The sequence below is a fragment of the Balearica regulorum genome, chromosome 2 (genome assembly GCF_011004875.1).
Source record: "Balearica regulorum gibbericeps isolate bBalReg1 chromosome 2, bBalReg1.pri, whole genome shotgun sequence".
In the NCBI taxonomy this organism is placed as follows: domain Eukaryota; kingdom Metazoa; phylum Chordata; class Aves; order Gruiformes; family Gruidae; genus Balearica; species Balearica regulorum.
Window position 1 is genome coordinate 39,684,528 of NC_046185.1, and position 16,680 is coordinate 39,701,207.

Genomic DNA, 16,680 nt, shown 5'->3' on the forward strand with positions numbered 1-16,680 from the left:
CTAATGTAGAACTTAATCGTATTTCATTATCTTGTCATTTAATCAGTATGAGGATAAAAAATGATGCAACTTACCAGTATAGCCTGCTCCAAACACTAACAATTATTCACAGAAATAAACTAGTAACTGAGTAACTTCTTCAGATAAGCAACTTAAAATAAGCAAGACTAGAAAAATCACTGACCATGAAATCAGCTGGGGAAGTCTAGTAAACAGCAATGATGACTTGGGGCAGGGGAACGGCCTATGCACTGAACACAACTAACCTTCAAAGCCTTGGTAAACACATGGCTTATTTAAAGAAAACATGAAATAAGGAACTTTATTCTGGAGCGCAAGTTAACTCTAAGACTGTAAACTGATGTAAGGCCAAGAGAAAAATCATACTGTTAAGAGAAAAGCGGAAGAGATATATATGAGATAAATAAAAAAACCAGGAAAACCGAGGCTGACCAAATTAGGAGTTCAACTGGACTATGTGAACACAATGAATTTTAATTCTTTGCTTAAAGATTCTTCCAGCATCTGAAAAGCTACAGTGAAGTGTGAGCAAAGAATCAACCTCACAACATGCTCAGCTGTTTAACATCCTTTGTCTCGTACAGCTCTTAGATCTCTTTGGTGTTCCAGCATTTCATCTACTTCGCAGGACAAGTATTCCTGTCTCCACCTTTGACTTTCAGTTTTGCAAAAAATCATCAATACTCACTAGCAACCCAAAGAGCAGATACGATAGTTATTTATTAACATTTAAAATAAGCATAAATTTCAGGAACTAAAAACTTCTCTGAATTGTTCTGCATCTGGTATTCTTGAAATCAAAGATCAATACAACTGAAAGACCAAGCATTATCATAAAATATGAAGTTGAATGGAATACAGCTCAAGTTAACAGCAATTAAGTTACATTAACTTGAAGAAATTAAATACAGTTTTACATGTTTTCTGATGAAGCACCACACTCACAAGACCCAGCGAAGCATCTCATGAGATCTAAGCTGCAAACTGGTTAAGCAGTTGAAAACAAACTGGCAACCAATTGAAGTAAAAGACAAAAACAAGAAAAAAAAATACGGTAAGAATTAACTAGCAAAGTTTTCCAGAGAACCAGCAGAAGAGGGATAGATTTAACATCCAATGTATTCCAGTCACACAGCACAAACATCTGCATTAACCAATTCAACAATTCCGTATTCCTGGAAAAAGAGATCTCAGTTCTTTCATCCTGTATTTTACATAGCTGCTCACCTGAACCGATGCAAATACTTGTAAGATTCTTGGGTAATATTGAACAGCAGCTGCATAAATTAATGCTTGCAAAATAAAATTTCAGCCTTTTTTTTTTTAAAACAGTAGATATACAATTACAGTAGATAATGAAAGATCCACAACCTTTTATCTTATCCTTTTGCTGAAATGTAATAGCTCAGCTCAAACTAAAAGCTAAACCTCCATTTAGCTTGCTTAAATGCTTAGTTTTGAAATTTTTATGCCTGGACTAAGCATAAAGCAAGGATTTCTTCTTTTAACATCTGATGTTCTTTCAGATGTTTGCAGAACAGGAAAGAAAAGATGCGTAAATTCAGAGTTCGAGATAAAAGTGTAACGTTTCACATATGAGGGCACAAATCAAGACAGCTTGTTCATCTGAAAGCCCACAAGCTCAACTTAAAACACAGTCATCAATCTAGAGTATCTTGTTTCATTTTACACAAACATCCACTTCATTCTCAAGATGCACATAAACTTGTGCAGGCAGATGAAACGTTATAGTATCTGAGTGAATGAAATTCAAAAACAACAAAAAAAAGTAGTAAAGTTTCTCAAGTGTTACAAACTAATTTTACAGACAAAGGAAGTTAATTCAGTATTAAGATAAGTGCAAATGCACACAGGATATGCAAACAGCTTATAAACTCTCACTGTTAACACATCAGTTATCACCACCACTAAAATTCAGAACACCACTTAGAGTGGACCCTTGTATTTAAAAAACTGTATGCCCTTTACAATTCCAATCAATCATACTCCTTCGCACCTTCTGAACAAAAATGCTGCAGAGTTAACTTCAAAAAAAACCCAGCATACACCACATGGGAGACTGAATTCATCCAGTTCTTAAAGCAATATTTCTCTATTTACATTGTGGCAAACGGGCTGAGACAAGCTAAACTCGGCCAGGAGATTTCCTCTCTCCAAAGAAGGAAATAAGTGAAGTCAGGAACATTTTTTTTTTGTAGACTGAAAACAAGCATCCAACGTCAGGCTTCCCTCATGGGCATCCAAAGGAAGCAGCAGACAAAAGACATGACAGCAGAGTCTTCCCAGAAAGGGTAGGGAAGTGGTAAGGAATGCTTACTTAGACAGGAACAAGGAATTCACTGCCTCTTGAATGTCTGACTAAGAACAGATTTCTGGAGGAAGATACTGGAAGACCCACCCATTTGCACTCTGCTTGCAGTGTGGCAAAGCAGTTTCTTGTGAAATTATGTATGGAAATTGATTGGAGGAGACATCTGACTGGTGTTTGACTTTTGTTTGTCAGATTTCCAGTTGTAGGGAAGGACAAGGTCAGAAAAGAATAGGTAATACAAACGTTATGCATCCCCTTATATTAATAAACAGCAAGTTTTATTTTTAATATTTGGCTTAGAGATCCCTGGCCACTGTAAGTATCATTAATAAGAATGTTTCAGGATCATTATGTGAAGAGAAATACTGTCAAAAGTCTGGACTGGATACAAATTTAACTTTGTGAACTGAAAGGTCCATATTCATCCTATTAAAATGCAGTTTATTAAAATATATAAAGTAGAACAGACGGTATAGAGCCGATGTTTTGTGGAAAACGTCAGCTGTACACTAACACTGTAATTTTATATGAGGCCAAACTCATTTACTTAAAATTCCTATGATGCATAGAAAATTCTTTCCTCTCCCATGCTAAACTCTGGTGGACACGTCAGGCTGAAAATAGAATAAATAAGCACGTGAATAGGTTACTTTCACTGCAAGTTTCAAACAGATTGAGTAAGATCAAATGGTCAATTCTCACGCCAAAGAATACTCATCTAAGTTACCATACTCTAATGCACACAAAACCAAACAAAATTTAAACCAGGTTTTGCTGCAACTGAATGGAAAAGAACTGCTCTCAATCTCTCTGAATTTATCAGTAAATTATATGGATCTTCACCTGGCAAAAGAATAAACATGACACTGAAAAACTGGTGTGTATTTCCTTAACAAAGTGACTGGAAAAATGAGTTCAAACGGCTTTGAAAATAACATAAAATCCATTCCTACAGGATTATTTGTATTTGAGTGTCTAGAATTATTCATTTAAAAATCAGTGTTGCAGAAAATTCAAACACTGTCCACATGGGATTTTCACTGTGCTAGAATTAAGTATCTTTCTGGTGAAAGAGCCACTAATAATTTCAAAAAATATAGGTAACTGCTACCTACAGAATTAAAACCACTGTTGCTTCAACCCAGTTCAGCTAGGAAAGATGCACTGATACCTGTACATGAAAATAGTTTGTTTAAAATTTCTTTTTTAAGGACTATCTTTCAAGTGTGTAAATCCTCCTATGATACAGAAAGCACTTCAAAATAGAACTTTGACTAAACAGCGACAAATATTTAAGATGCTTCCTTCTAAATATTAAGTTACTTGCACTTGATCAAGAGCTCGACATTATCTTTTGCTTGGTGCCACAGATTTGTCTGGGACAAGAATCATTTCAGCAAGGGGCTTTTGTATCTAAATTTTGCAGACAGTGCATTATGAGACTGCCAGAGTATCCAAAAAGAAGAAAACAGAACAAGAGGATGTATAGAAGCAAGGTTTTGATAAATTAAGCCTAGAATAGCAAAAGACAGGAAGCAGTGAAATTTGTCTAGTTGTTGATATCAAGTTTTTCCCCATCAGAGTCCCTCAAAATAAAGTGGTGCCCATGTTTTCCTTAAGCCAGCAACTTAAGCATTCAACTGACAGGAAGTATTTCTTGTCAAAGTCAAATACCAAAAACCCTATGTTAAAGATGCTGATGTTACAAAGTCAAGAGACACTCGGAGGTTAGCAAAGCTCATACAACTTTAATTTGTCCTACTTGTGTTGGTAGGAGAAGCCTTCCAGCAATAACTTTTCTATATGAATTCTCAGGTCTCTTCAAAGCAGAAAAAGTCATCAAAATGGAAAATACTTGGGATTTCTTTCCTCCTCCTGGTATCACTAAATGTGTCCAATAACATCATACCTCACTGTACGCTACTGACACCTTATGCTGAACCCAAAACTGGTATTTTTTTTCTTGGGGAGCCTTTCCCAGTTTTAAACATTTTGCTGCATCTCTGGTTCACCAACCCATAGGTGTGTTATAGTGCAGTTAGGTCTATTCAACAGTGGGTATCTGCTTCTGGAAGGACAAATCTCCTTCCCTCCCCTCCCACCCTCTCCCTCCTAAACATCTAACCTCAGAGAACTGCTCAGACCCTTAAACCAGCAGAAAATTGAACTAGCTCAGTACGGACCACAGGAAAACAAATGCTGGCACAATAGAGGAGGCATCAGGAACAGAAAAGGGGTTCCACAACAACTTCACTGTATTGAAAAATCAGACCAAAAAAATGTATTTCTACATTTATTTGAGACATTAAGCACCATTCCTTTTCTTTCTGGAGGAAAAGAACTCGTGCATAAGGAAGCTGAAGGCTAGAAGTTTCACATGTCCATTAACTAGTACAGCACTCCATAGTTGATTTTACAATGTTATATACTATTTTTACACTACTTTATATGCACATAAAATTCCTTTTAATTTCAGCTGCACACACTAAGCTCTCAGCAGTCGGTAAATCGGTCGCAACATGACTAACACCATCAGCAATGAAACTCTTCTATTTGTAGATTTGCTAACAATCCTGGAACAGTATAAGGACTGTCACAGCTCTCTAAATGTGATCACCTCCTTCTCTCGCAATCCTGTCTCATTTTCCAAGCTTTCAAACTCTGCAACTGAGTGATGAACCCATTTTATACTAAACCTGATTCAATCCAAGAGCAATGCTCATGCTATTAGAGTGAAAGAGGCAAGGGGTAAAGCAGGAAATATTAACAAAGCCTGCAAAAATATGAATACTGCAGTGGAAGCAAACCAAGGTTGCACATGCGATCGATTCTTTAATGCCTGACTCTTAACAGTAGCTTTCTTTTAACTGGAAACTTCTGTGCATTTTCATAAGATATTTTTGTAACAAAGAAGCAGAAACATGCTGATCCTTTGAAGGATCATCAGAAGGACAACATTCTTTGGAAACAACATCAACCTTTGCCACTTCAACTGAGCAATGACAGTTGGAATAACAGGCAGTAATCCATAAATCAGCCATCAGAGGGAAACAAATAGCTATAAAACCTGTTAGCAAGAAACAAATGCATGGAAGCAGCAATTTTTGGGCTCAAGCCAAATTTCATCAGGTTTGGGCTTGAAACCTTTACCTCCTTATCTCCTCTTACAATATGCACTTTGTTTATTCCTCCCTTATCCCACTCTGCATTTAAGTGAGATTGCTTCTTTTCTCAAAATATGGGAGTGGCTTCCCTTTTGAGCTTCCAGAAAACTAGCAGTAAAAATTAAGATTCATATCTGCTACTCCGCAGTCTTAAACAGTATTTTTAATAATAAGCAAGAAATAAGTGTACTGAACTTTTTGTGTTTGCAAGGTTAGAAGTGTGCAAGGGGCTTAAGAAGAGAGAAAGTAAAATATAGCATAACAGTCTGTATTCAAAACAAACCTTTGCCACTTAAGCTCCAGAACTTTGATTGCCAGAATCTGTAAATGTAGGACTCAAAACACAATATAAACATTTGTATTGGACAGTAAGACATGAAACATGTTCAAATAATATGTGGTATTGCTATTTTAAGCTATAACATATCTGACTTCTACATTGCCGTTCTAAAAAGAGAAAGCTATCCCTGGAGTTTGGTACAGGCTGTTCAGTATTTTGTACAGTCAATACAGCCACTTAACATTTTTTTTTAATATTCTCTTCCAGCAGATTGAATGTGTTGCTATATAAACTGAAACAAAAGATATAATTTTTAGAAGTTAAAAACTAGTATACAATTACCCAGTTTAACATGTATTCTAAAATTCTTGCTGCATGGTTCTAACAAAAATCATGTTAATGTGGCTATGAATACATCACCTCCATGGAACAAAGTAATTTTCTCAAAGTATTTTCGAATAGGGGGAAAAAAACCTGTGGATGTTGGAACAATGAAACAAAAAAATTTGAGAAACAGTATATGCTTGCTAAACAAGAATTATGTTTATTTAGCTAGTGAATCACCTAGAGGAGTAAATTTTCACTTTCATGATAGCAATCTGTCAGGCTTGCAAACACCCAGAAATAGGAATTAAAGATTATTTTAAATGTAGTTATAAAGGTCATAAAAAGTCTGATTTAGACTGAGGTACATTTACTCAAAACTGAGATTCATTGAGTGGTAGCAAACAAACAGTTCCTCAGACAAATGCACTTTTTTCAGTATACATGTTACAGAAAAAAAATAAAGAAATGTGCATTAACTGGTGGTGTCCACCAAGCTGCATATTAATATTCTCTTACACCAAACAGTTTGAAACAAGGGAAATGTCACTCTAATATAATTTTATGTTACGTTTCATTTGGCTAAACTGCAGCTTAAAGTTGCTTTGCCATATTAAAAGATTACTACAATAATTTTCACATGAACATTTAGACTTGAGTTTTACTCCAGGACTAAATATGGCATGATTTGCTTTTAATCTGTTGAATAGCTAAAAACTGACAATTAAAAAAACTACAACAAAGAAAAAATTAAGTTGAAGCAATGTGAATCTCACATCATTGAACCACTTCTAATGGTTAAATGTTAGTATTTAACAAATTCAAAGAGTTAATGAATCCTTGCATTCGTTCGGTCTCCTGTGCCTTAGCTAGGATGCATAAATACAAAAGACAGCAGATACTGGTAAAAGCTTCAGGACAGAAAGTGCTTGACGAAGGTACAGTTCTCAAGTGTGTTTGGTGAGAGAGTATAAGGGCAGATGCACTGATGAGAACCATTACAAGAAGAGTCAATTTTGTGTTAAAGTGTTCAAAGATGTCACCTTAAGCAGAAAAAAGCTTTAATAACGTCTTCTTAGACATATTAGGCATTTCCAGAGTCTACATCATTAGTGTTGTAATTCTAGCAGGACATCTCCATATAGTTATTGTTTGTTTCTATTTCTCTCCTGAAAAAAACAAAACAAAACAGAAAGGAAAATCACGTTAATACACACAGTTCAACATTATCTGCTTTCCTCTCATTAGAGCAGTTGCATTGCTTGCAACTTCTCTAAGTCAGGCAACAAGCTTTCAAGGAAAAAGCTTCACTTCTTTTTTTTTCCAAGAACATGAAATATTTAGTTCAAGTCAGCCTCTTAAACACAGAAGTATACATCAAACTAAAAGGCAAATATGTTCCAAAAAACAGCTATCAAAAAGAAAATATTTTATAATGTTACTTTTAAATCACTTCCATTAAAATATATTGCTCAAAGCGAACTGAGTAAGCAGACCAAGGGACCTACAAACAAGGCAAGAAAGAGGTACCCTAAATCTTCTGCTCAACTTGTCAAAAAATGCTCTGCATGAATATTTAAATATTATACTGTCCATCCATTATATCTCTGAAAAAGTAAATATAATATTCCCAAGTATCTCACTCAAAACCCACTATAATAAAATGTTTCAACATGCTTAAGATCAAAAGGCAAAGGAACAAATTGGCCCAGCTTCGCCTCCTCTGTACAAACACATTGCTCAAACAGTGAGAAAAATAATTAAGACTTTTTTTTAGAAATTACAGTTAATAACAAAATGCAAAACCAGTGAGGCAGGAATAGCTGGGGAAAAAACCCCACTTGAATGCAAGTTGCAGTCAAGACCATGTTCACTACAAAGCACTGTCAGATGTTGCATTTGGTGTAACGGAACAAAGCATGTAATGTTATCTGTGTAATGCAAACAATTGTAGACATCTTCGTACAGTGAAGGGCTAAAATACTAATCGCACTGTATCTCTATCAGGGACTAACAAATTCTTCCTCTGTATTGCAAGTCTAACAGAGTAAATAACATTTGCAGTGCTTTATCATTATCCTCCTTTTTTTCTACTTTGTTAAAGATAAACATATACTTAGGCATTATGACTACCTCTAGGAAAAAAATAAAAACAGATCAATAAACTGTATCTCGTTGCCTTCATTACATATCTTCTAGACTGTAAAAAGACACTGTAGTTTGACTGTAAGAAACAGAGTTATCTTCCAATAGCATTTCCTTTCTTAATATGTACAACTGAGCACATTATATAAATGTTTTAAAATACCTTCATGGAAGAGAGGTAGGTTCCCTCCCCCATTTAAAAGAACATAAAAACTCATTTCCAGTATTTTTATTATTATTGCATTACACAGCATGATATAAATGGAACATAAACATAGCAGGGAAAGCCAAAATAAACCAGGAGGCATTTGAACAATGATTTCAAAACCACTCTACCTGATACCACGCTGAAACTTTATTATGCTAGAAACTATTTAGGAAGAATGCATATTAGCACATGAACCCAAATATATTCTGCCAAAAAGAACTATAATGGAAGAAGAGAATACATAACATTTATACTGGTTATTAGAATGTAGCTGGTGATCTAGTCCTCTCCAAGACAGACCTCCGAGTTGCTTCAGGAACACCAAAAAAGTAAAGCTTGTGCAGTTCTTGGTCACGATAAGCAGTTCACAGTCCCAGTAGCTCTACGTCTAAGATTGTACATTCTCTAGTGCAGAACTTCAATACATTTAAAGTGAGAGCAGTACTTACAGTATTCTGCCAGAAATCATTTTTTCCTAGTTCAAAGAGAGATGACTAGTATTTGCATAGTAAGATACAGCTTCTAAAATGTGAGATTGATGGTATCAGTCATTAATACAAACTGATACATTAACAGTGCATTCCCAGGCTGAAAACAGATGATCACCAGCCTCATGCCTCACTATGCATGTAAGGCATTCAAAAATAGCCTGCTCATGCACATCTCGGATTATTCCTCTACTATTAGTAGACTTCAACCAAAAGAACGGCACAAAGTGCTGAAAAAACACTACTGTGGTATTAAGTAGTAGCCTATGAAACTGTCATGTTAAATAATGAAATACCAGTATTTTAACAATTTTAAATACTACCTACATGCAAATGGGCAGGAACCAATGATTTTATTTGTAAGTATTACATATGTAACCACCAAGTCAAGCTGTCTGGAAAACATCTCTGCATTGCAAACTGCTGCAGTAAACTGACTGACCTCGTGTTTTGTGTAGCCCCTGAACTCAAAATGCATTTAAGTTCATAAAAATTCAAAGTCTAAAGGGAACGATATCCTAACTACCTGCTTCCAGTGGATGAAATAAAGGAAATAAATTTCAAGTCAAATTTGAATTCTACAGAGAAAGAAGGCTTCAGAACACCACCAGCACACCTTTCCTGTAGTCTCAAAGTTACATATTACTACATTTATATTTAAACACTTACAGCAGACATACAAGCTTGACATTTTTCAATGCGAGCGAACAGTACATTCTTCAGATACTAGTATGAGTGACATTTGGCACTCTGTACAGCAAAACAGAGAGAAAACGTAATTTACTCAAAAGCAAATTACCACACACCCCCAGCTCCCCCCCCCCCAGCTCTAAGTCAGATCCTACTTGCTACCACTGCCTTTTCCTGTCTCAAAAGGTATTCCTCCTTTGGTTTTTTAGGTGGTTTTTGTTTGATCATCTGTTTTTTTTGTATAAACAGTGATTAGAGACAAACTAACAAAGGTCTTTATCCCCAGCAGGTTTCCACCATCAGAGCAGAGGAAGTTTCCAGCATACTGACTAGATTCCACTACATTTCCCTTTCACCCAACATCTCTTACTTCCTATGTTCAAAGGATGAGCAAAACCTTTGCCGCACCTCTTGTTATGCTCTTAGATAAATAGCTTCTCCAGTCAATTTAAGCTCCCTGCCAAAGGCTAGCGTCGCTTCTGAACTCATCAGGGTGAGGTTACCCAGCTTTAGGGGGAGTTTAAGAGCAGGACATGGAAATAAAGTACAATTCCATTTAGCACAATGTGGGAATGCATCAGCTGGTTAAAGGTACCTGTCAGCTGCAGGTATGCAAATAACTTTCTACCCAAACTGACAAAACCAAGTGCAGGTGAATCTAAAAAATGCTCAGGCCTCGGAAACATGCATCAATCCAGTGCAAACAAAAATATGGAATTAACTTGGTCTGAACTGTGAGGCTGATTTACTTCCAAATTTCAGTTCTCTGAATTCAGGGCATTAATCGAATGATCCTGTGCTGAAAAGTAGCTGCAATGTATTATGTCCTCAGATTTAACGAAATCTCTATGCTATCAAAATTTCAAAATTCAAAGCAACAAAAGTATTTCCTGATCTGATTTGAAAGAAACTACCGAGACGCACACAACACTGACTTCTGGAATTTTTTGTCAAAAAAGAAGGGAAATTAAAAAGCCTCATTTTTAGTAGCAAAAATGTAAATGGTAGTCTAATAACAAGCTACTACAGTCCTCAGATGTATTTTTTTTTCCTCAAGATCCCACAAATTGAAGCTCAAGGTGAGGGAAGGCAGACCTGAAAGAAGAACTTTTGGTTTTTTATAGCAGTTGCAAGCATTTCAAAGTGTTCATTTTGGAAGTTATCCACAAGCAAATCGCAGACAGTTCTGACACACACTCACCCCCAGCACAATCAGCTATACTTGAAAAAAAAAAAACAAACAGAATTTTGCCAAACTTTTGCATCTTACTGCAATGTTTAAAATGTTCATGCCTGAAGCTGTCTGCTTTGCCCCTCTCCCAAGAGGTAGCGTTCTCACAGCAGCTTCAGAAGGGAATGTGTAGCACATCTTAGTTGCTTCACTGCAAACTGCGATTTAATCTTCAGCTTAAAAGCCCTGCTCATCTGCAATGTAAGCTAACATGTCAGACTGCATTCTGTGAAGCGAGGCGCTGGCACATATCTCCTCTGCCAACTCCACTGCGTGGGCAGAAACACCTGGCAGAGGCAGAACAGACAGCTGTAGAGGTGGTGAGAAGCAGCCACAGCAAAGTTCATGAAATCTCATTTACTAATGGCATCAGCCATAATCTGCAGTTTATTGCACCCTGGCGTACCATTACAGCTATGACAGCATAAACATTGACCTTAGTGCTTGAGAGCCACAGTGGAAAACAGATTACTGAGAAAACTGAAAAATGCTAGAAGTAGTTTACTCCACTTATGACAAGGATCTCATTGGCTGTTAACAAACTACATTACTGAAACTTTAAAATTGTGTAATATAAAGGTCCTTTTTAACTTCTTGCTCTTGAATTTCAAAGTAGAGAGGGTAAACCTCCTGAAGACAGAAATTACCTCAAAACCAGATAAAAATATTTAAATACATTTTTCTGAGAAGCACTTCTGGGAATTCTGGGAAGATGGGAGGGAAGGATCAGATCAGAAGCATCTGTAGAAGCCTTACATGGACTTAGAAATTTTTCCTATGGAGATGCCATCCCCTCCCTAAACAGTCATTTCTTCCTATTCCTTATCCCAACATGAAAACTACAAGGCACAAATTAAAAATCAAAGCCAACATAGGAAGTCAAGTGAGGTTTTACAACTCCAGATCAGTTCCTTCTCCTGGTAAGCCTTATGAATTAATACTCATCTGAGACCCTGCTGCTACAGATCATTTGAACTCCAGACAGTAAATAAGGCTTTCAATCATATAAATATTAAAAGAGTCTGAAAAGCTACAAGACCTAGACTTCTAATTTATTTATTCTTTCTATTAGTCTTGATGACATTTTACTTATTTCAATCTCTGAAACATACTTTGCAATGGTAAAAACATGAACAAGTTACAGTAAAAAGATAAATAAATTTAAATTTGAGCAGATACATGCATTGTTAGTGGAGCATGGACAGACTATATTATCATGGTAACGATAAAGGCAGTAAGAATTTAATCCACATCTGAAATACCACAGCACACTAAATAGCAGGATACAAACATTCAGAAGGCAGAGGTGGGGAAAGAAACGAAAAGATACCATATGATAACACACAATGAGGAAAGGCTCTGCAGAAACCAAGCTTGAACTCCATGTGCCAGAAAAGCCCTTCCAGTCTTGCTTTCCCAGGTGTATACTTTCAGTGATGGATTAGCCAATTCTAACTACAAGTAGCAAGCGCTTCCTTTCAGTGCTGTACATCATTACATGTTGAAATATCAGATTTTAATTAACTACAAGACAGCCATTTCAGCAAGTTCATTAAAAAGTAAAACAAATAAAAAAATAATCAAGCTTCTAGATCCTCATTATTGTTTGTTAACAATGCTCACAGTAGAACATCAGCTTTTGAAGACTGACAACAGACAGCTTCTAACTAGATCTATGGAAATTGCATTCAGTCACGATCACTGTCCCAGCAAAAGGAGCAGAAAGATGACTGACACCTTTGTTAATTTTTCTCAGATGCCCATGGGCAACAACAAAATCTTATTTAATTGCTCTGCTAAAAAAGCTATAGTAGCCTTGGAAGGGAAATGACATCCACCGCAGGGCCTACAAAATACACTGGGGAAGAATTTCTCAGACAATTTTTCTCTAAGCTTCACCACTCATGCTCTTTGCACACATCTAACTCCAGTATCATTCTGTCATGAGGAAACACAAACATATTTTATCTTGGTTTCTCATTATATTCTATATGAAGTTCACTTTTTCACAACTGACTATAATCCCTAGGTACAGAAGCAAAACAGTAATTATAATTACCTGTCAATATTAAGTACACTACCAGACCTCTGAAAAAGTGCTCACCAAAAACTGGGCTCAAACAGCTCATCACCTGATACAAATTCTTGTAATATATCATTTCAACTAGATGCATCTGAAAGTTAAAGCCAATCAAAATTGATACAAAACTTAACCCTAGCTCCACTGACTCTACAGAAACAGCTTTACTAGACATACAAGATCTGTAGGGTTTTAAAGTGCCATTTTTTCCAGCAAAGCATCACCAGCAATCTTCACTCAAGTTTCTGCTAACTAGCCCATCTGTGTCATGAATCAACGAAGCAAGGTTGATGTACTGCACAGAGTCACACAGGTTGCAACTTCCTTGCAATATACAGGCATATTTCTTCCCTGCAAACTGCAGAAAAAGCACCAATGTTCTAGTCAACTTGTTCTTAATACAGCAGCGCAAGCTGAGGAGATGCAGCAGGAAGCAGAAGGCTGCCACATGAATTTTAACAACTATTCATGTATATTCAAGGTTCTGCTTTTGCTCTGGAAGAAGAGATTTAGAATTATTCCTTTGCATTAAAACCCACAACCTAAAGACACAGCATTTGGAAAAGGTGGAGCTGTCAAAGATCTAGCTCATTTCAAGTCTGAAGTCTTGTCTTAGGCAGCTACCTCATATTTAACAACATTTTGGAATTACATTCCAAAAATAACTGGTCTCTTAATCATCAAGGTACACCATTTGGTTGATATTCCTAGCTTTTCCAATAGAGGTCCCTATTTTACAGGAGAAATTGGTCTTTCAAGTCCCAGAGTCCGAGAATTTAAATCCATTCTGTAAAAAGGACTCCGTAGGCTTGATTTTGCAGGTAAGAATTTCAAACCAAAAAGAACAACACAACAAGATCAATACAAGTGTCACTATAAACTAAGACCACCTGTAAGTTTAATTATATTCCATCTCTTTCATTCAACAGTCCAATATTGCACTTTCCCTGTTGCAGCATCTTGTCCCTTACTAGAAAAGGGCAGGCCACAACCACTACTCAAACTCTTACACAGTCACTCTAAACGATACCGAATTTTAACATTGAGACCTCTCCATACTATCCCCATTCTGTAATAAATTCTAAACACTACCTCTGAACAGAAACAATTGATTCTACCAAATGCACAGAAAACAGGCACAATTGAAATCCATGTGTCTATAACGAGAGAACTTGCAGGTCATTTTTAAGTATCTCCAAAAGACTAAAGATGCAAAAGCAAATGAAGACATGGTAAATAAGCACACCTTCATGGGATGAAAATTCTGGATCAGCATGTCTAAAATTATTCTAGCGCCAAGTAATCCTCTTCTCCCAAGACCAGGGGCACGTATTCATCTATCAGCAAGGGAGCAAAAACGTATCTTCTGTTTCTACTTTCTGACTGCATTGTTTTTTCTTAAAACAGACATGAGACCTGCACTATCATTTTAATTTATAAAGATGAAACTGTAGATAAACATCACGTTCAAGGAAATTGCAAAATAATTGCCCTTGAAACATCATCAAAAACATACAGGAAATGCACAAGTTTCTCAGATAATATTGTATGTTCTGTTTTATTTACTGTTTGAACCTCTTTTAGATGTAAACACACAAACTTTAAGAAATTGTCTGGTACAACTATCATTTAACTAAATTAGAAATGCTGGTCAACTACCTGTTTTCCTTGACTTGTACATGGACTGTGGATGTATCTATATCTGACTTTGACATTATAGCCTAGTAGTTGATTGTTGGGGGGGGTAAATGGAGGAGGAAGTGTCTACAGTTCACTGTTAATGGATGTTTTCTCACTTCCCTACTTCCCTTAAGACATCTTTTAAGTAATATCAAATCAAGTATAAAGTCAGCAATGTCTGGGAGTGGAAAGAAGTTACACTGCTTAACGCTGCAGCCTGATTATGACCCAATTATCAAAGAAACAGAAGTTACAGTAGTATCAGAATGGGGGGGAGAAGAGGGGAATGAAATTACTCCTTTTGAGACTCCAAAAAGTTGTATCAGCATTCCTATTACAAGATATGTCGTAGAACAGAAGAAAGCTAACATTTAAAATGCTTAAAATTTACCTACCATTTAAAGGCTTCCAGAAAAGTAAAAATTCAAAAAACAAATTAGACAAACAAATACACCGAATTCCTCTATCCTCTCCCATGGATAAAAATTAATTATTTTTCTAAACTATCTCACTAAGAAAACCATTTAAAGCATTCTACAGTTACATGGAACCATGATTTTTTTTTTCTATTATATGCTACAAAAGTAGAATTCCGCACTAAAAAAAAGCACCAAAAGAAGTCCTAGGACAACAGGTAGTTGCAGGTCAACAAGCCATCATCTGAGGGTGAGGAAGTTGTAATATTCCAACAACTGCGTTTTTAATCAGAGCCACATTTCATTTTGATCCATATATTTACTAAAGATCAGGCGCATAACTACTAATACAGTTGGGGTTTTTTTCCTTTTCAATATCTTTCATTTTCCTAATGTAATTACATGCTCTTAAATGGCATATTTTAAGACTTCTGTGCTTTTTAGATCTTATTGCTACTGCTTTCTGTTGAAAGACAATCAAACACATTTTTTAAATAATCTTCACATAAATATGCACATTTACACCACAAAGCAGCAGTTCAAACAAAGGACTAATGTAATTTCAGATTATTTCAATATACTACTGACAGAACTCATGAAAACCATTGCTTATTTCTTTGCTCCTTTGGTGAAAGATGACAGCACTTCTACATTTAAGTTAGGAACCTGAGCCATAAGAAAAGTGTGAATGGTTACTGCACAAATTTGTTTCCAATCCAGTTCCAAACCTTAACCACACTGGAGTCACATCAAACAGTGGTAGACACTAGACTTCTAGTATTTGTGGTTAAAGAGACTATTCATAGACATTTGGAAGTAAGCTTTATCAAATGGCAAACTTACTGAAGTTTCACGTTAATCACAAGACTATTCATTGCACTTTTTAAAGTATATTGCCATATTTTAATAAAACATAACTGCTAGGTCATATTGGAAATTAATTATTGATCCCCCTGAGTTGTTAAGATTAAACTTTTACAACCAATTATTTTAAAATAAGTTAGCTGGAAAGATGAACAGTTATAAAGTAAATTAAATCCATACATCATATGCTGTTTACTATGTTTAGATCACTGGCTGTATGAAAGTTTGTTACCACCTATGCAACAACAAAACATTAACTGAACTTTAAAGAACATGTAAGTGACTACTGCTGCTTGATGTATTTAATATTTTATTAACAGCAATAAGCACATTTTTCGTGACAAAAACACTGGAAACAAAGTGATTGCCACAGCTGCCACAGAAAATGGGTATGAACTTAATTTACACAGTTCTACTGGCAGTAGGAAGTGCACTAATTTAAATACAGCTCCATAAAAGCCTAGCTGGCACTAGGTAATAAAGGATTACTCAATTAACCATAAACCAGGGCTTACAGCACTAATTGTTGCATTTCCAAACTATTCTTGAATCATAAAAGAGTTAACAATTGTATGTTTACAATTTAAAGACACGTTGGTTGTACACTGTGTGATAAAAGAAGAAACCTAGAGGTTTAAAATCAACAGTCAATCATAAGAGAATGATAAAGATGAACTTTCAGTAGCTGTCAGTTTAATTTGGACTTCCTATATTTTAAGTACATATTAATTTGCTTAAGGAGTATTAAAATCCATCT

The 16,680-nt window shown here is 35.9% G+C and overlaps 1 protein-coding gene across 1 annotated transcript in view; it reads right to left on the reverse strand.

Annotated features, from left to right (window-relative positions):
• Positions 1–475: 475 nt before the first annotated feature.
• Positions 476–16,680, reverse strand: part of YTHDF3 (YTH N6-methyladenosine RNA binding protein F3) — a 28,694-nt gene continuing 12,489 nt past the window's right edge. The window contains exon 5 of the mRNA XM_075743998.1: positions 476–7,290. Within this exon, the coding sequence (XP_075600113.1) occupies positions 7,267–7,290 (24 nt within the window). The 3' untranslated portion in view covers positions 476–7,266. The remainder of the gene's footprint in view (positions 7,291–16,680) is intronic.